This window comes from Nelumbo nucifera, chromosome 3, assembly GCF_055504915.1.
Source record: "Nelumbo nucifera cultivar China Antique chromosome 3, China Antique-T2T, whole genome shotgun sequence".
Classification (NCBI taxonomy): Eukaryota; Viridiplantae; Streptophyta; class Magnoliopsida; order Proteales; family Nelumbonaceae; genus Nelumbo; species Nelumbo nucifera.
Genome location: NC_142651.1, coordinates 77,456,779 through 77,477,776, shown reverse-complemented (window position 1 = coordinate 77,477,776; position 20,998 = coordinate 77,456,779). Strand labels below are relative to the sequence as shown.

The window sequence follows — 20,998 nt, the reverse complement described above, 5'->3', positions numbered from 1 at the left end:
AAATAAAAATTAGGTTCAATAAATGAACTTGATGATGAAGTGGTAGCAGATTTTTGCCTTTTATATATTAGAGGCCAAAATTTTTCTCTTCCACTACTAGAAGTAGATGTTTCAGAAGTAGAAGTTCTAGTTGTTGTACCTGTATAAGTTTTCCTATGCCCTAATAATTGATATTTATATAAATTGTAAATTTTAAATAATAAATTATTAATTTATTCTTTTTTTATTTCCAATTCTAGTATTCATATTTTTAGAATAAGATTTAAGTAAAACATCTAAACCATCTTTCCTAATCCTAGGATCTAATGTTGTAGATAAGCAATATAGAGGAGAAATATTTTCCCAATATATAATTCCATTATTTCAATAATACTTTTAAAATTTGAATTATTTCTATATTTTGCAAAATATTCACTAATCATAAATAAATGATTAACTAAAATACAACTAGTTGGGTAATAAACACCTAAAAATTCATTAGTTGTATCATAAAAAAATTGTAAAAAATCTTTTATACAAACTGCCATTTCCTAGTCATCTTTAATTGTAAAATCATGTAGCATTTTTTCATTATAAAAATTAGTAAGGATGTCTTTGTATTAAATACAACTTTCTAACATAGAACATGTGGAATTCCACTTATGTTTAACATCTAAAACAGAATATTTATATTTTAAACCATAATTTTGACATAAATATTTAAATTCTTATTTTCTTGTTCCAAAACTTCTAATATATAATACAATTTATAATTTTATAAATATGATGAGAAATAATATTTATAGAATCTTGAACACATCTAATATGAAATAATTTATCATTTAAACATGGCTTTAATTGAGATTTTAAAATACTTATTGTTGAATCATTATTACTAGCATTATCAAAGTTAATAGAAAAAAAATTATTTTCAATTCCATAAGTATGTAAAGTATCTAAAATACTTGCATCAATTGTTGGACCAGTATGTGCTCATTCAAGCCTAGTAAAACTTAATTTTTTTAAAAGCCAATTTTCATCAATAAAATGTCCAATAACACAAATATAACTTATATTTAGAAGTTCAATTATCAAAAGTAATTGCAACTTTAGAATTAAGTATTGATAAAGTAGAAACTAAATTTTGTTTATATGAATACAAAATTTTTAAAGCATATTGTCACAGGGTGACATAATGGGTTGCTTGGCTAGAGGTTTTCTATATGTTTATTGAGGCTTCTAGCCAATTCTGCATGTTTTTGGGTAGTTCTGGAGCATTTTGGGGTGTTCTGAAGTGTTCTTCATGTGTCTAGAAGGGTCTAAATGTTGATGAAACTCTCTAAAACCTTGTGGAACAATCCGGATTTGTGTGGAATGCCCTAGAGGGGTTGGGAGCAATCTAGACTTCCTCTAGAGTGTTCTTGTATGTTATGGAGTGAGCATCCCCTAGAAAAGTGTAGAAGGTAGAATGTTCTAAAGGTGCTTCTAGATGATGCCAAGTGTAAATAGTTCTAAAGGATTCCTTGAGGGGGTTAGTGTATAAATAAGGGTCCCCTCCTTCATTTGCAACAAGTATCCAAGTTGTAAGAGCACTCTTTGAGTTGTAAGCTTTTTTCTAGTACTATACAATCTCTTCTTCCTACAATACTTGGTGTGTTCTTGTGTGCCTTGGTGTGTGTCCTTAGCACTTAAGCAACCTAGAAAGAAGGGTCTCGGGTGTGCAGTTTGGCTGACTTGCTTGGAGGGCCAAATGAGTGCCACACGACTTGCGAATGAGAGCAGTTAGGTTGTGACAATATGCTCTAATAGTATTTCTAGATTTTTTTTTTTAAATTGGGGATTTACAAATTGTTGTAAAAATCTTTCTACCTTAGCGTCTTTAGTTAATAAAAATGGTTGTTTAGTATGTATAATGTATTTTACTAATTATTGTCTCATTTTTTCTTGAGAATAATGAATATTATCAAAAGTCCATGCCCAATTTGTGTTTGTGATGATTGTTTACCATCTTCTTCTTCATTTTTCATATGAATGACTTGATATCTGCCCAAATGGCCAACACCACCCTTGCTATGATATCTAAAATTACTCTTACATTTAAGACAAACAACTCTTTTTCCCTTCCCCTCAATCTCTTGTATGATAAATATTTTCTAAATTGAGCTAGTCATCTTACTACCCTTTTTCTTTCCCCTAGTAGCAAGACTAGGGGTGGTAGCTCTAGCAACACCAGCGCCTCATCCATAGAACCACTAGCATTGATATCGGTGCTATCGTACTATGACTAAACATCATAGAAGTTGAACATGTTGGGAAATTGACTTCGGGAGGAGCTGATTGTTTTTAAAAAAATTGTAATATTAAAACTTTAAAAAATAAAAATTAATTTAATTACAATGTATCCAGTCTGTCAGTTTGGAATCTCAACTTGATTTCAACTGTTGAAGCTTCCAAGCCTCCCAAATTGCTAACTTGAAATAGGGCAAGCCTTCTTGTTGGAACTTGAATAAAGTTGAGAATTAAAGAGTAGAGAGAGTATGAAAGTGTGTATAAGAGAGTATGAGAAAGCATGATAGAGTATGATAATTGCTGTGATGAGAATGGTGGAGGGTAAAGGTATTTATAGGAGTTGGAATTAATTCAATTGACCAAAATACCCTAACAAATTTCTCATTTTTTAGTTGTTAGGAGGGGTATTTTGCTCATTATAAATCTAATTATCACCTTATCCAAATGTCCCCCAAATTAGCTATTATGTAGCTGTTATGGGGGCATTATTGTCATTTTTTCTCCCCCAAAGATAAAATACATAAATACCCCCTAACTAGTTGTTTATAGCTGTTAGGGGTATTTATGCAAACCCCCCAAAAAAGCAAGATCTAATTTTCACGCCGTGTTGGTTTGTGAACCTAACAACCCATACCCCAGGCTATACCATCATGCTAAAGTGATGGGTTGGGCTTGACACAACCCGACTTATAGCTCTAGCTAACACAATTCTCCACAAATGACATGATCACTTAAACATTAATGTTCATTTTCACAACAGGAGCAAATATTTCTTTGTAGTCAACTCCATAGGTTTGAGTGTAACCCTTGGCCACCAACCTGACTTTATGTCGTTCTAGAGATCCATCACTCTTAGAATTTATTTTATAGACCTATTTGCATCCTGCCAACTTCTTTCCCTGTGGTAATGGCACAATATCCCAAGTGTGATTTTTTTTTTAAAGGGCTTGAAGTTCTTCATCCATGGCCTTCCTCATATTGGGTGATTTTTAGCTTCTTCAAAGTTAGATGGTTCAACATGGCTTTCAATGGAATTTAGAAAGGCCAAGTAAACAAATGATATATTATCATAGCAAATATAGCCTTGAATAGGGAAGGAGGTTGCATGATAGGTGTAAAAATATTGAAATCTAGTGGAAGGTCGATGAACACGTGAAGACCTTCAAGGAAAATTTTTGGTCATCGAAAGATGTAGGATTAGGTTCAATCAGGGACCCCATAGGATCAATACCATTTTCTTGAATAGAGACTGGTGGACCTTCTACATGAACGTCTTTCACTTGTTTAATCTATAATGCCATTTAAATGCACATTTTCACTAGAAAGGGTAAATGAAGCAAACTCACCTTAATTCTCCCCTTAAGTTTGATTGGAAGATTTTTGAAAATATGATTCATTTTCAACAAATGAGGCATTTTAGATGTACAATTTTCTAGTTTTAGGATCATAACATTTATATCCCTTTTTTATAGAAGAATATCCATGAGAACACATTTAGAAGCATGGTGATCAAGTTTGCCAACATTTTTAGGTGAACAAAAAAATGCACCCAAAGGACACTTATCAATTTTGTGTCCTTTAATAACTTCCAAAGGAGACTTATCATTCAAAACTCTACTAGGTATACTATTGAGAAAATAGCAACTAGCTAGAACTGCACCTGACCAAATATTTTAGAAGATTCATTTCAAACATAAGTGACCTAGTGACCAGATATTTTGTTGATTGATCCCTTGACTTTTGAGGTATGATGCAAAGGGTTTGTTATCATATTCAATACCATTGTCAATTCTAAACACTTTAATTTGAGCATTAAATTGAGTAAAAATCATTTGATAAGTCTTTGAAAATGCTAAACACCTCACTTTTAGATTTTAACAAGTAAAGCCATGTGGTTTGAGATTTATAATCAATGAAAGTAATAAAATATCTAAAGCCTTCCTACAAATCAAAGTGTACTAACTCAAATGGTTTCTCACAAAGATGCAATCTACGTGCAAAAGGAAGTCTATGCTGTTTGGATAAATGACAAACTTCACAACTACTAGATTCCAAAAATTATGTGGAATGCAAGAGATGTAGCACTTTATCTAAATGATGTCCTAGTCTTTTATGCAATACCTGAGAGGCATCTTCTTGAGTACTACAAACCTCGAGAGCTAATTTCTAATGATCAAAACAGTATAATCCATGATTGAGATGATCATCTTCATCGTGGCTTTGTCCTAAGGTCACATTATGAGGAGAGAATATAAAGTTGTAGTTCAGTTCTCTAGTGATTTTGCTCACAGACAATAAATTTGAAGAAAGCAAAGGAATGAGCATGGCATTAGAATTGGATGAAAGTAATTGAGATTTTCCAATTCCTTGAACAAGAATACAATATCCGATTAGCTATAAAAATAGTTTGTTTGATAGGGTGAATATAAAAAATATGAGTATGGTCTATTGCACCTGAATCAATTACCTGAGTAGAATTGCCAAAACGAGAAAGAAAAGTAAAGATATTACCAGAACATTGAGCCATGGAGGTAAAAGGGGAGTCATGAATTGTTGATGATGAGAATTTTGAATTATTTGTTGTAGCATTTGAGTAATTTTCTCTAATGAAGCTATGGAATCAATTGAAGTCGCTTGAGCAGCCATTTTGTCCTTGGAGCTTTTGTTCTTGTTGTTGTTATGAAGATGAGGATATAAAATCCAACACTTTTCCTTCACGTTTTCAGGTTTTTTGCAACACTCACAATACACACGATTGCCATTTCAATGCCCCTTAGTATAGTTGGGTCCTTTACCACTAGAAAATTTGAACTTCTTAAATCATTATTTTCTATTGGTCCCCCCCCTCATATTCTTAAATCATTTTTTGCACTGAAATTTAATAGAATAAGTAGTGCCTTGAGACAACAATAGAACAGAGCACCTACCGGTAATGAAACAAGAGTGGTGGTATGGATAGAACTCACACAATATATTTTCTATTGGTCCCCCCCCTCATATTCTTAAATCATTTTTTGCACTGAAATTTAATAGAATAAGTAGTGCCTTGAGACAACAATAGAACAGAGCACCTACCGGTAATGAAACAAGAGTGGTGGTATGGATAGAACTCACACAATAGATCTTAGACCTGATCCTAGACCTATCCCCATGGTTGTGATACCATGTAACAAAAGAAAAACATACACGAACCACTTGGAGGACATAGAAATTTAATGTGGGGAGACTACCATGGTTTCATTGTTTTAAAAAGAAATAAGTACAAGAAAGTTAAAACCTCATCATAACCATACTGACTCTTAAAAATATTTATATAATGAAATTAGATTTATAATGCTTGAACTCCGTAGACTTAATAAACATTTTAAATTAAGCTTATAATTTGTATTAAATTAGAATACAATGTGAAACTGATAGGTTTGTATGATCTATATGTTGGGTTCCCAATTCACAATTTCTTTGTATGAATTATAATGTACTTATTTAACATTTATGCATACTGATTATTAATTTGTAAAGGGTTGACCATTTACCGAAATCAATAATTTAATATTGTATATATATTTCTAAATTAGAATATATAACTAAGAATTTTTTGGTAATTAGCAGAGAATGATTGGTCACATATTTTTGGTAGAATATCCAATGGAATATTGATTAAACTAGGTGAGTTTATTATGTAATATTTATCTAAACTTATTGCTTAGGGCCTATTTGTTTGCTCTAACAAGTTTTGACTGATACTAATAAAAGTAGGTAAGCTATATCTATTATATATTTTTTAGGGAAAATTCCCGATAGGTACCTCGTACTTTAGGTTGAGTGCCAATTTAGTACTCAAACTTTAAAACACAACAATCTAGTACTTGAACTTTTGAAATGCAACAATCTAGTACCTACCGTAAATGGACCGTCAATTATGTATATCACGTGATCTCATATGCAATTTAAAAGTTTTAAAAATGTCAAAATTACCCTTGGACAAACAGAGCCCAAACACACTATTCATCATCTTCCTTCTTAAGAAAATGAAGATCAGGTTCCAGGAACCCAAATCTCTTGATGGAGATGAATCCTCCATCCACCAACCGAGGAATGAACGTCTGGCTTTCTCAAGAAAATGAACATCTGGCTGTCTTCGCTGCACCTTGGGAATTTTCCCTTAATAAAACAACCGTCTCCTGACTACATTGTTGAGGGAAAGCTAGAAAGAAGCTTGACTACATCTACATAAATAGGGAACTGGTCTGGTACACGACTAAGTCATCAAGAAGGATGCAAGCCAATTGTTAGAGGATATATGAACTCATCTCTTTTATGCCTGACTGAGTTGCCCATCAACACAACAAGAGTGGTTTGAAGGGATCTCTCGATTCTCTCTAGAAAGAGGTCTGCAACCTTTGCACTATACCTAGAAAACATAATAGAGAAAGCAAAAAGATAAAGGGGATTAGAGACTAGACATAGAAGAAGCCCTCTAGGCCTCCACGATCAAAACATACTCAGAAGTAGTGGCCCAGAGATTCTTCCATTTGTAATTTTTTGAAAGAGAATAACAATGATTCTTCCTTGTAATTATTTGCATATTGTCAATTAAATCATTGTATTAATTAACTAACATCAGAAGAAATTATGATAATGAAAAAAGCAATATCTCCTTATTAAATCTTGAAAATGCTCTTCAAAAACAACTTGATAAACTATTGGAAAGGGATGAGGCTTATTGGGTTCAAAGAGCAAGAATAAACTTGATCAATTTGGGAGACAGGAATAATAAGTTATTTCATATACAATTTGCAGATGACTATTTTATCTTTGCAAATACTACCATTTTTGCATGCTTGAAAGTTAAGGAAACCATTACAAGTTATGCTAAGGCCTTAGGCCAATGTCCAAATTTTAACAAATCTGTTGTTTTTTTTTTCTTGAAAAATACACCGCATAGATTCTAGAAGATGCTCTCTAAAATGCTTAGAATCCCTTTGGTGACTAAATCTAATTCTTATTTAGGGGCACCCATCATCACTGGAAGAGTTACAAATAATACATTTTCTCAGATTAAAGAGAAAATAATGAATAAATTGGAAAATTGGAAAAAAATCCCCTATCAACTGTAGGTAGATTAATTTTCATCAATTCAACAACAAATATGATGCCTCAATTTATAATGAATTCATTCAAAATCCCTAAAAATGCCATTGATGAGTTGGATAAAAATTCAAAGAAATTTTCTTTGGGACAATACTACTAATAAGAAATCCCTCCACTTAATGAATTGGGAAAAACTCTACACTCCCAAAAGGTGGGGTGGTATGGGGATAAGAAGACTTTGCTGGGTTAATGAGGCTAGCCTAGCTAAGTTAGGGTGGAGGATTCAGAATGAAGAAGGTAACTTGTGGGTAAAAGTTGTTAAGAGCAAATATTTGAGAAGGGAAAACTTTTTGGACATCAATATTAAAAAAGGGATCTCTTGGGCTTGGAGAGGCATCCTCCTTGCTAAAGATTTCATTAGATTGGGATCTCATTGTTAAGTAGGTGATGGAAGCTCTATAAATTTCTGGCTGGATAATTGGGTATATGATAAACCTCTAATTGAAACTTTGAACCATGAAAATATCACAAATACTAATATCAAAGTAGCAGAAATGATTGATTTTGAGAGGGTTTGCTAGAAGGAAGACAAAATTAAAAATGAAGTCTCTGAAAATGTTTGGCAAAACATTAAGAGTATTGATATTGCCCCTAATAACATGGAGGATAAAAGGGTTTGGGAGTACAGTCCCAAGGGGACATTCTCTATCAAATCAGCTTATTTACTCAAATGTTTCTCTATATCAAATTCTCCTAGCCACTTTAATTGGTTGAATAGCATCTACAATTTGAAATGCCCTCCAAAGATCAAAGCATTTCTATTTTTTCTGTTTAATAATAGACTGCCTACTAGAAGCCACTTGAGGAAAAGATGACTTAATATTGATGGCTCTTGTAGCTTATGTGGGTTTGAGGAAGATACTGTACACATTTTTAAATGTTGTGATCACACAAAGCAAGTGTGATTGACTTTAAGCGCTCCCTTGGAAGGGCCAAAGGAAAATGAAAATCTAAGTCATTGGTGGATAAGAATGTGCACTAAAGAAGAAAGTAAAACTCTTTTCATTAAGGAAAAACTAGCCTTTGTTTTATGGGTGGTTTGGAAAGATAAGAACTCTAAAACTTTTAACTATGGTACTACTCCCATTCCAATACTATTAGATAGAGCTCTAAATATGTTCATGGAAATTCTTGATGAGAATAAATTCAGTACCTCTACCGCATCTCACAAGTGGTGGAAACAAATAAGTTGGAATGCTTCAAAATATGGTGTTATCAAAATAAACTTTGATGCTTCTCGCAGTAGTAAAGGAAAATGTTCAGTGGCTTGTATAGTCTAGGACCATCTTAGTAAGGTGCTAGCGGTCAAAGCATATAAACTTGGTATTTGTTCCATTAACCAGGCTGAAGCTTGGGTTGCATGGGAAGCCCATGTTCAAGCTTCAAATTTTAGGGAGTTTCCTATCATCATAGAAGGAGATTCGTAGAGAGATTTGTTCGGAGGAGATCTTCACTATCAACATGTCTACAGAGAAGCAAATTAGGTGGCTGATTGGCTGGCTCAGAAAGCTCTTTCTTCTTCTTCTTCTTCTTCTCTAGATTTTAGCATCTTATCTCTTTCCCCTTCTCTTCTTTTTATTTGTTCTGCTGACTTTTGGGGACATACTACCCCCTGTTGTGTGTAGTACATTTCGGTTTATTTTCAAAAAACAAAATCAATAACAAAACAAACATGGCTATAAGATACTGATGGTCGGAATCCGAATGAAGATCTGGTGCGGCCTCCAGGTATCAGCCGCCCCTTTCTCTTCGTGTGGACGCCAAGCTTCCGGGCATGGAAGAAACGATAGGCATTTATTCTCTCTTTGTCGGCGTCTGCAACATGAAGAACCCACGATGCCCTGCTTGTTTCCACTTCTTCTTGTTGGGTAAGAGAATCAGAATCTCCTTGTGCTGGAAAAAAGACACGTTCAAGGGCTGAACATAGAGGGAATAGAAACAATAGCAGTAGGGTGATAAGTGTGACAGATAGTAACAATCTCATCTCAGGCATCTGTTTCAAGCTGAGAAGCTTCCTCTCTGGAGATGGGGAAGCTTTGATGTTTGTGGCCTGCAGACTACTAACTTACATGAGCAAACCTGCAATTCAATTATCCATGTATACGTGTGATTTTGCCTTCTGGGTGTGATCCTCACCATGAGGGCTCGAAAACGACAGAGATTTAAGACAGATAGCAGGCCCCTATCGTCCTGCCATAATTTATAGAATTGATCCAAATTTACTTACGGTTTCATTTAAGTGTAAGATAAGAGTCTTCGCTGCAAATTAGTCCAGGCAGTTAGCCGTCCGTCGGTCCATCTGGGTCCTTCATTTCATGTTCATCAAGTGTGTAATGTTAGGTATTACCAAAATGTAATGTTAGGTATTTAGATATGTAAGTGGTGAAAAATAAAATAAAGAAAGGAATTATCCTCAGCAATTAGCACTTCTCTTTCTCTTTCTGGGTATGTCTTCTCGCGAATGTCCGAGCAGACGTTTCTAGTATCTGGAATAAGTTTGGATTTATAACCGCAAAAATTCCATCCCCGGAATCCGGTGGCAGCAGATGCACAGTGGCGGGGAACAGTGGTAATGAACAGCATGAGGCGGAAACCATGGTTCAGACTGGAACAATGGCGGTGAACTTTAATTTGTTTAATTCTGACTATGAACACTCGTTTTCTCTTCTGTGGCGTGGCGGGGAACAGTGGTGGTATCCAACGGAGATGATGTGGTGGTGAACAGTAAAAAATTAGATGAAACTTAAGGGGCATTTGTGTCTTTTCCTATGATACTTTACAGTTAGTTAACGCCAGGTACTAGATTACGAGAGTTGGGGTACTAGATTGTCACATTTTAAAGTTCGAGTATTAAATTGACACTCGACCTAAAGGTGCCTATTTTTTATTCTCTATTTTTAAACCTACTTAAAAGTGCTTTTGAAGAATAAATTTAAATTTTAATAGTGTTTCATTATATTAATCATTAAGGCCTTGTTTGTTTTTCATGAACCTATTTAATTTTCTCGAGTAAATGCACTTACTAGGATAAGTGCACTTATTCATCTTCTTTCTTTGTTTATATTACCTGGGTAAATGTATCTTGTGGGTACATTTTTTTACCATTTAATTTTTTTTTTCATTTACCCTCTACGTGTGAGACTCAACTTACCCAAGTTTGAGAAGAGTATCACTTACCCGGGAGGAAAATCAATTTTTTGTAGGTCCCACATGTTTCTGAAATAAAAACATGGGTAAGTTGGTCAATAAGAACCACAATCCCATTTACCAACTTCCCCCTTCAAAATCTCAAAAATGAACGGGGCCTAAAGATTTCAACAAGGTTAAAGATGTCAACTATATATGATGTATCCCTTTATAATTGGTTCATGTGTTTTGCTTCACGGTGACTTAGGATAACATATTTAAAAACATACCCTAAAATTTGGACACAAATTCCATAATTCTCGAATTTTCATTTCGTTTGGCTTCATTCCAAAGAGGGTGGGGACGGAGAAAAAAAATACAATTAGTAGTACCAAAATAAAATTAGAAAAATAAATACCGGCTAGTAGTTTATTTTGTGGAACGCTGAGAGAAATTTTCTTTTAACAGACATGCATGCCTTGTTGTATCTTTAAAGGTAGAATAGAAGTAATTCTTGAAGTATTAAGAGAGAGAGAGAGAGAGGTCTCTTAGAAGCAGATTATTTATGCTATCTCACAGGCGACATTCAAAGTATTGCAGAATGGGAGATCAAGCAATCGCTCAAGGAAAGAAAAATTCAAAAATAATGCATATATTTTGAACATGCTGCGGTTTACAACTCACTTCCATCTTCATTGATGTCTTCTTCATTGGCATTTCATCACATCTTATTGAAACATCAACACAAGAGAAGGTAGGTTCCCCACAAAACCTCTAGGCACATTGCAAAGCACTTGAGTTGATAAATGGACTTTTAGATCATCGATTGTTCGAGACAGCTTGCTGTAGAGGCTGTAATCCAAGCATCTGCCCTTGTGTTTGAGTTCTCGATCATTCTTGACAACAAAAATGAAGATACAGAGCGCCCATAAGTCTTGCCTAGCCAAATAAGACATCCTGGGAGATGAATGCTGTCCAAGAATCCTATAAATACATGTAAATAATCATAATCAACTGAGAAGTCTTCTCAATTTATAGTCATTAATTAAGAACACCAAACTGATGACCTACAGTTATCACATATTTCTAGTTTTTGTATATATCTGAGTTTGAAGATACCTGGAGGATGGTGAATGCCTTCTCTGCAACATATTTCTGTGGGAATGTGATACCCCTTTGTTGCAATTTGTCTGGGTGAAGACACAACCTCACTTTCTGGTAGGCCTTCTTCACTTGTGAAGCTTCTATCAACTCTATTAGTGGGATTGCTTGCCACCCGCTGTTGGGCCATAGAATCTGAAATTGAAGCCAGAAAGCTAGTTAATACAACCCTGTGAGGAGGTCTTAATCCATATTCTTAAAAGTAAACTACAAAATGTATTACATGATGCAGTGTTGAAAGCAATAACCGAATGTTTCCTTCCTTTCCTGCTGCCCATAGTCTTACTTCTTCCTCCAACTGCTCCATCTCCATCTGTATACATTCAGTTGCACCATAACAGAGACGAAAAAGTTAGAAACACTTGCAAATAAATGAAATGCCAAAATTTGAGACAATAAATGAAAGTATATTCTGATAGTATTCTTTGTTCCATATTGGATGAATTGGAATCCCACTTCTACTGTTCTTGGGATTTCAAAATTTTGCTCCAACTGATATAGCATACTAATATAGTAAGAAAGAGTGTTATTTAAGGGTCCAGTTTCAGTTAATTTGGTTTTAAACATTGTGATATGAACTTCACACAAGCAGTTAATTTGGGTTTATTTTTATTATTCTATTTTAATTTTTTTTTTTGAAAACACACTCACACACACACACTCACATGGTGCATATATCCATTTTCAGAAGAAGCTTACATCTTTTTGGAGTTGTTGATTTTCTTCTGCTGTTGTCCATTTAGATGGGTCTCCTTTTCCCTGTAAATAGTAGAACCAAAGTTAAGCATCCTGTACCACCTCATAATGACCAGAAAAAAAAAAAAAAACATGAAAGGGTGGATTCACATGTCTTTGTACAGGAGAGACTACAATTAATTTCCTTGAAACAGTAGCCCCAGTGGTTTTAAACTGTGGAGGAAAAGGCTTGTGAAAGCAATCAACATATTTCTGTTAAAAGGTTTTCACTTGAAAAGTTTAAACTGTTTTGCTTTTCTCCAATTTGAATAATTTAAAAAAAAAGAAGATTTTCCATTTCTTTTTCATTTTCACAGAGACAACTTACCACAAGTGATTGCGTCTGCATTCTTCCATGTCCTTCCATTGTTTGTTGATCCATACTTTCATGTGAATTACTCCTTCCTGTCAAAGAAAAAGCAACAGGGGGGGGGGTTAGATCTCTTCTGCAACTTTTCTCTGTTGCAATTAAATTCAAATTACTGCTTGATGTTAGAGACATTACTTCCTCTCTCTACAGATGGTTCCTTCTCCTTCTGTCTAATGTTTTTTTGCCGATTTCCACCTTCTGAATCCTCATAGCTTTGGCTAAAGTACTTCTCTTTTGCCCATGCAATTGCTTCATCTATGGCTAACGAATCATTACTCCCCTCCCTTTTATCAGAATTGATTTCAATAACATAAGAGCTCATAATTTCTTCATCTTCTTCTTGTTCCACTTCTTCATCCTGCAATGCCTTGCCTTGCATCCTGGCCTCAGCATATGCGTCTCCATAAAGTGAAGAAACTTCAGAAGAAGGAGAATCCGTCTCCACATCATCCACTGATATTTTGATGCTCTGATATGAATTGGGTTCGACGCTGATAATTGTTTCAGGGGATGAATTTCGACGCGAGAACCCAACATGCGAGCTCTTTAAAGGTTCAGTATAGTCTTGTTCGGTATACTGGAAATCTGTGTATGAAAGGTGAGTGCTTGGAGTAGCTGACGCCCCAGCATGTTTCCTCTGTTGTTCTTCATACATCCTTGAAGGTGAATTTTGTTGACACCGAACGTTGATTGGCCTGAGATATCATTCAGAGAATTTAGTAATTAAGGGCCCAATTGGTGAATGGGGTTGGTTGCTAATTGTTGAAAAATCACTTGAATAATTTTTTCTTCAGATGTAATATCTTCAAAAATAGTTGCTTGTTGGCACTGATCGATTTATACTGTCCCCTTGATCTTAGTATTCCACTCTGAACTCAGTGAGTTCACTTGTGATTGGCTGACTCATTCTTTTGTAACTCAGTTCCATTGTTTCTTTTGTTGTTCTTGTAAAAAGAAGAAAAAAGAAACAAGAAAAAAAAGATAGTACAGGATAGATTCAGGTTTAATTAAGATGCTTTGTGTTAAAAATTATACAACTAAAAACACAAAGTAGAGTTGGTTTTGGGGGGAGATTATTGGAAAAAGGTATCCTTTCTCTCAATTATTTTTTCAAGAACCAAACACAGCATTAGGGGTTATCATGAGAAAATATAATTTACTCCAAAAATATGTTGTCCATATATTTCACATCTTACAAAAATCTAACTGTTCAGATTTCAGAGTACTAAAACACTATAGTGATCACTTTTAGAAACGTTTCTGTCCAAATTCTTTTTAAAAGTTACTGTGGATAGTTTCAGATATTTTTCTTGGATTTGCATCTATATGTTTGGCATATTTTTATCTATCCTTTAGCGCCTTGGAAGTATGTGTTTATCTCTCTCTATTTATCTTCCACACTTCTTTGCACCCCTTGATGTTCATAAGAAAAATATCATTATGAAATAATTTGAGTTTTAACAAGTAAAAAAATAAGGCTGCGTTTGAAATCAGTGTAAAATGTTAAAGTGTAAAGGGGTGAAAGTGACCATTACTTTTGGAAAAACGTGATGGGTGAAGAGTATAAGGTTTTACATCGATAAAATTGATATAGTATTTACATTGATAATCGATGTAAAACTTTACGTTTGATAGGTTTTACATCTATTGTTGACGTAAAATTCTACTCCATCCAAACATATGCAAAATTAAATCGAAATATAGTTTCACGTCAATCATGATTAGCTCTTATTCCAAATACGAATAAAATCAAATCGATATAAGCTACTTTTACACCGTTGTTGATTTACACTGATTCCAAATGCAACCTAAATAAATAAAAGTGGCCATCCCACCCCAATTATGGCTCTAACCGGATCAGATCAAACCAAATCCGCACCCAATCTGATTATTATCAAATCCTTGGATCCGGATTTGGATTTAATCCCTAGCAACCTTGTTTAAAAAGACAAAAAATGTTGGTAAAAATTAATCACTTTTAACTTGCACAAGTGTAAAAGAACATATAAATATAAAATATTAATTTTATCATTTATAAATTTTATATAATTTTATATATATTATATATATCACATAATTATATTATATTTATTATGAAATGGATCTAGACATGAAATATGTTGTGATAAGAGAGTGAATTATAGGTATCGTAGACCAGCTGACCCTTGTTGACTGCAAAAGGACAAAATACCTTCAATCATATTTATGTGATAATTACCACTTTGCCACTTGGCATCTTTTCCATTTATAGTTCAGAAGTCCGATTGACACTTTCTGTTTCTTCATTTGAGCTGTATTGATAGATGCAAGAGAATCTTTTGTAACATGGGGGATAAATACAAAAAGCCAAAACACAAGAGCCTCTTGCAAATAAGACTAAGTATATGTGGCAAAACCCATTGTTTCTATGCTTTTTGTTTTCCTTGTTTAGACCAAAACAAACATCTTTTTGTTGAGCTTCTTGCTGGTCCAATCTTTCTGGGCATACCGAACCATAACCCATCTGAGCACTAATAGCCCCTGATCAATTGGAGGTCCTTCATTCAGAATGAGGTGATTGGACTGAAGTTCTAGTGGGCCCACTAGTTGAACGGTCTTGATTTATCAAAGTTGTGCACCACTTGTATGCATGTACCACACTACCCGGATTATGCCTTGTGTCTATCTTCAATTAATATTTTATTTGAATTAAATTTTCTTTGGGGAGGGTGGCTTTCATGAGGCTGGTCTCAATAAGAAAACTTTTTAATTCCTCTGCTCCTTGGGCCTAAGGACGATTTGAGGGAATCTGTACAAGATGACTCCTACTAGACCTTTACAGGAAGCTTCCTCTAATTAAGCAATTCTATGACCTAATTAACTACAAACCAAATTTTAGAAATTTAGGGTTTAGAAGTAGGATTCCTCAAAATCTCAACTGTTATGTTACCTTGCCGAATCCAATTCTAAATCCAAACCAACGATTCAACAAACGAAATTTGATATGCATTGACAAAAGAAACCCCCTTAATTTTTCAGTTTTATAATTGCTACTGCTCCAATAGCTCTAGAAAATTATAAGGTCAAAATGGCCATTTAACCCTCTTAACGGACTCCCTCTGGGTCTAGCTTCTACTCCCGCGGTTTTCCGGGTTGCAGAGATTGAAATGACTATTTGTTAACCTTATAACACAGAGGAGATAAGGGTATACTGGTCATATTAGCACACAACAAGAAGAGCTGAAAATAACGGTCTTAGGTCTATCATCAGTAGTAGTAGTAGTAGTTCAATTTCAATACCTGAGCTTCGAGGTGAAGGAGGAGAAGACGATATCTTCTGCAATGGAAGGACGAAGAGGACTCAAATCCTCCGGGCTCAGCACGGTGGAAGAGTTTGATTTTGAGTTGGGTTTCGACTTCGACCGCGGTCTCGACCTCCGATCCTCGTCGGGTCCGAAAATATCATTGTAGAAACCGTCGCCTTGACGGTAAACTCCATTAATCCTACCAGAGCCGCAACGAGAGGCTGGGATCCTGAAAACCGGCAAGTTTCGACCGCCGTTGGCCGGAGCACTTAAGTCCGACGGCTGGAAGATCTCTACGTAGAAAGAGTCTAATCTATTTGAGAAGCTTCCTGAAAATTGGCGGGAGAATATAGTTCTGGGAGGACCTCCGTAGACGTCGTTGAATTCCTCGGGATTAATGGTGTCAGAATGAGAGCTACCGAGACCGGAGTAGCTGCGCCCCAGCCGATCGGATAAGCTCTCTTCCGTGGATCTTCTCCTGGACACGTTGAACCCCATTTGCATCCTCCATGATTCATCCATGTTTTTTGTTTTGCCAACAACCGGAAAATTAAGCTCGGCTGTTGTGTGGTTTGATTGCTGCAATCTAGTGGAGAAGTGGTGGAAGAATATATAGATACAGAAATGGAGATACAGACGAAGGGAAAAAGGTGCTTTTTTTTTAATGAAAAAAAAAGTGATTTTCTTTTCTTCCTTTTTTTTTCCTTTTTTATTTCCCTTTAATAATTTTTTTTTTTCAAATTTTGAAGAGTTTTTATTAATACAATGTAATGATGAGTAAAATCCAGGGGAGTAATGTCAAATGACTCAAATCAACACCGTTGACAGCCTTGCTGACATGGAAAGATGTTTGGATGGATGATGAGAACTCTTTCCCTAAGCAAACATCAACTTTCCTAGATTAATTTTTGCTTTTAGAAAGTAAAAAGTAAATGAAAAAGACTAGAGCAGGAGAAGGGGAAGGGGTGATGGATCCTGCAGGGCCTATGGTTTCTTAAAACGGACTATTGTAATAGTTGTTATACTGTGTTGACAGCCCAGAATTGCCACAACCCAACTCTAACTATTCAGTTGATGGGGTGTGTAATTGGGTTGAGTTTGTGATCACAATTGGGTTAGGCAAATATTGTTTTACACCTTGACTGATTGAACCCCTCTTTATTTGATCTTGAGGCCACCAATGCTTGACAAGCTCAATTTTGGCATTGTATTAATGGACTCTTAGGTTGTAGCCTAATAGCACTTGACTTAATCATATTTAAATCACATAAATGACATTTTTTAGGCTCAATTTGGAAGCTAAGAGAGTACAAATGCAAATGTATAGAGTGAAAAATCTTGTATTTTGTATTATTTTATATGCATTTGCATTCTAAATATTTGTATTTGTATTCCTTCCAAACTGAGCCTTTAGAAGGAATACAAATACAAATATATATGTATAATATAAATACATATAAAACAATACAAATTAGAAGATTTTGCACTCTACATATTTGTCCCTGAGCTTATTAGGGTCAGTTTGGAAGCTAAGGAGTATAAATGCAAATGTATAGAATGAAAAATCTTGTATTTTATATTATTTTAAATGCATTTACACTGTACATATTTATATTTATATTTATTTCAAACCGATCCCTATGACAAAATGTAACAGTTATTAACATAGTTGAAAGTATCAATATGACATACCCGATGTTTTGGGATACTTTCATACTTATACCTTTTTTTTTAAGGTATTTCAATTAAAGAACTGCTTTTTTAATAATTAGATAACATAAAAATAAATCTCCTGTCAAATTAAAAAAAAAAAAACTAAAAAAAGAGATGCACAAGCTTCAAAATATTGATACACTCGTTTCCGGCGTATCGGCTGGGATGTATAACCAAGATTTGCTAAATTTCAACCCTAACAATCCAGGATTAGGACTGATGGTGTAAAATAAGTTCTTGGAGGATTGGCAAAACAGGGTTTGTCTAGCTGACCCATATCTAATTGGGCTAACGCCTGGATGGTGATGATAATTGTTGATGAGGGGCATTTTGGTCCCTCTACACAGACAATGACACGTGGACACTGTCGACAACATAACACCAAGTCAATAGGCCAGTTTGACGAGTCAGCACGTGTCAACCAACACCAGGTAGGCCGCCAAGCTAGGGCGAGCTTGAGCCATCGACAATGCAAACTCGCCCAAAACTGTTTCACACATCTCGCTCTTGAAGGCGCCATTACTACAACCATAGGAGCAGCTCGCCGAACCATTCACCACAAGACCCGTGGTGACTTGTAACCGCTGTGCAAACCTAGCAACTGACATGCTAACACACCTTATGATAAGGAAATAACTCCACCAAAGACTTAGAAACGTTGCCCCAGGCACCAGAACCCCAGATAACTAACTGTAAAAGGGCACCAAATCTACCCCAAAAGGTATGTGCACTGATATACTTAGCTCTCTCACACTCTTAAGGGAATTTCTATAACTACCTTTCTGACTTAAGCATCAGAGTGTTCGCCCGGGGAAAACATACCTGGGCACTCTCACCTATCTCTTCCTTCCAGCTCACCTTCAGCTCGGACACTCAGATAACAGCTCAGTGGTGCAACTCGGCCTTGCCAGATTGGACTCTTGTTCGAGCCTAGTCACGAGACACGAGAGAGTGACCAAATTGCGCATCATCAATTGTATTCATAAGAGTTTGGCAAAAGTTGTACATACAAGTCCAAGTGTTAGTCTGATACAACCCTTCTCCTCTATCCAATCCTGAGACTAGAATTACACATGACAAGCTCGGAAGAATTTTAATTGACTGTTATGACACAGTCAAATACAAATAGTGCTTAATGATGGTAAGACTATATATGAGTCTAAACAATGTAGAACCTTTGTGGATCTAAGAAGAAAACTTTGAAATTATAGGAACCTGGATATGTCGAGAAACAAACACAAGAGATTAAATTTTTGTAGGCTTGAAAATGTCATGTTCTTTTCAAATAATGATAGCTAGCAAAATACTTGGATCTAATTCTTTAAGGCTGCGTTTAAAAGTGATGTAAAACGTTATTGATGTAAAAGTTTATGTCGGTTCGATTTTGTTGGTGTTTGGATAGAGTGTAAATCAAGATCGATGAAAACTTTACTCCAATTTAGATTTGTTGGTGTTTGGATGGAGTGATGTTTTACGTCATAAATCGATGTAAACCTTATTAAAACTAAAGTTTTACATCGATTATCGATATAAATACTACATTGATAAAATTGATATAAAAAGTCAACACTTTTTCTCCATGCTTTTGGAAGTTCAATGGTAACTTTTTTTTTATGATTCGGTATAAAACCTCATCCTCATCAATGTACTTTTATATCAATAACGTTTTACATCACTTCCAAACACAGATTCATGAATATGTAGTACTTGAATGCTTGCTTTATGACTATTCATACATGCGGCCTAAAGAAGAAAGGAAACTTGAGCAAGTAGAAGATAAAAGAACTGACTTAAGAGCAAAAGGAAAGAATAAACATGCAATTCATCTCTATCTCTAGTAACATTGTTTTTGTACTGGGTTTGGAAGTTGTGCAAAGGTCCATGTATGTTGTATATGTGCCAAAGATTTTGCCTTTTTATTCAGATATTCTTCATATACCCATCTCATCTCATCCCTCTATGATCTTGTGAGGAGAAGATATACATTGATCATATATAGTTTACTAATTAAATGTTTTGACCAATGAAGTGGAAATTATGCAAATAGAAGAATGAACTGGCTCATAGCATAGCATATAAAGTAAGGTTCAGTTTGGGAAGATTGCATATACAAAATTGTTCAGCACAAATGCAAATGTGTCCGGTTCATAAAAATGCAAAATTGGTTCCATCTGTACTTTTTGCCAAATGCATTTTAGTTGTGATAGGTGCAAACATGAATTAAGACTGAAATCTGCCTTTTCTACACTGACCAACTTCGAGTCTAATTCGAATGCAAACATTTCTCTCATTGTGAATGCTATGTCTTGGAATCTGTATTTGTTTGTTTTCATTTTCAATACACAAATGCATTCTTACCAAATACAAACAAAACTGAAGTAGAGTGAAACCACACAACCTAAAAACTTAAGCTGTTAGGTGAGGTACATGAATAGATATTTATTTTCTAATACACCCCTCACATGAAAGGCCATTGGACTTAATGTGTGAACAAGCATAGACCCACCCATATCTTTATGGGTGTAAACGGATCGAATTTGAATGGATCAGGCAATATCCGAATTCAAATTCGATTAGAAAATTCGATATCCGATGAATATTAAAAATTAATATCCGAATTCGAATCCGAATATTCGATTCGATTCGAATTTGATTAATTAATTATTTTAGATAATTATATATAAAATAAATATTTTATTGATATAAAGTATATAAATATATAAATTATTTATATAACTTAATTATTATATATATAAATTATTTATATAACTTAATTATTATATATATAAATTATATAAAATATTTTATATTATATATAAGAATTAAATAATTGGTTGAATTCGGATATTTCGAATCGAATCAAGTCATATCCGAATTTGAATCCGATTAACTATTTGGTATGAATAAGATATCCGAATTCAACCGATTACATATTCGAATTATCCGAATTCGATTTGATTATGTCGAATATCAAATTCGAAATTGGATTTTCGAATACCGTTGATACCCCTACATTGCTGAAATTTAATTAATTATAATGGGAACGATAAAGATTGAACACTAGAAAACTTGATCAAATAGAATCTAATACAATCTTAAAGAACCGTTCAACCTGAAAGCTTAAGCTATTAGGTGAGGTACCTGAATGGTTATTTATTCTCTAACAATAATATAAAGTTTATTTAGCTAG

The 20,998-nt window shown here is 34.6% G+C and overlaps 1 protein-coding gene across 1 annotated transcript; it reads right to left on the bottom strand.

Annotated features, from left to right (window-relative positions):
- Nucleotides 1-11,184: 11,184 nt before the first annotated feature.
- On the bottom strand, nt 11,185-16,707 carry LOC104610231 (uncharacterized). The gene is made up of 7 exons (XM_010276752.3): nt 16,091-16,707; nt 12,947-13,506; nt 12,770-12,846; nt 12,406-12,465; nt 11,930-12,019; nt 11,665-11,841; nt 11,185-11,529 (listed from the first exon to the last, which is right to left on the bottom strand). The coding sequence occupies exons 1-7, from the start codon at nt 16,615-16,617 to the stop codon at nt 11,485-11,487; spliced, it is 1,536 nt and encodes a 511-aa protein (XP_010275054.1). The 5' UTR covers nt 16,618-16,707; the 3' UTR covers nt 11,185-11,484.
- Nucleotides 16,708-20,998: the final 4,291 nt, after the last annotated feature.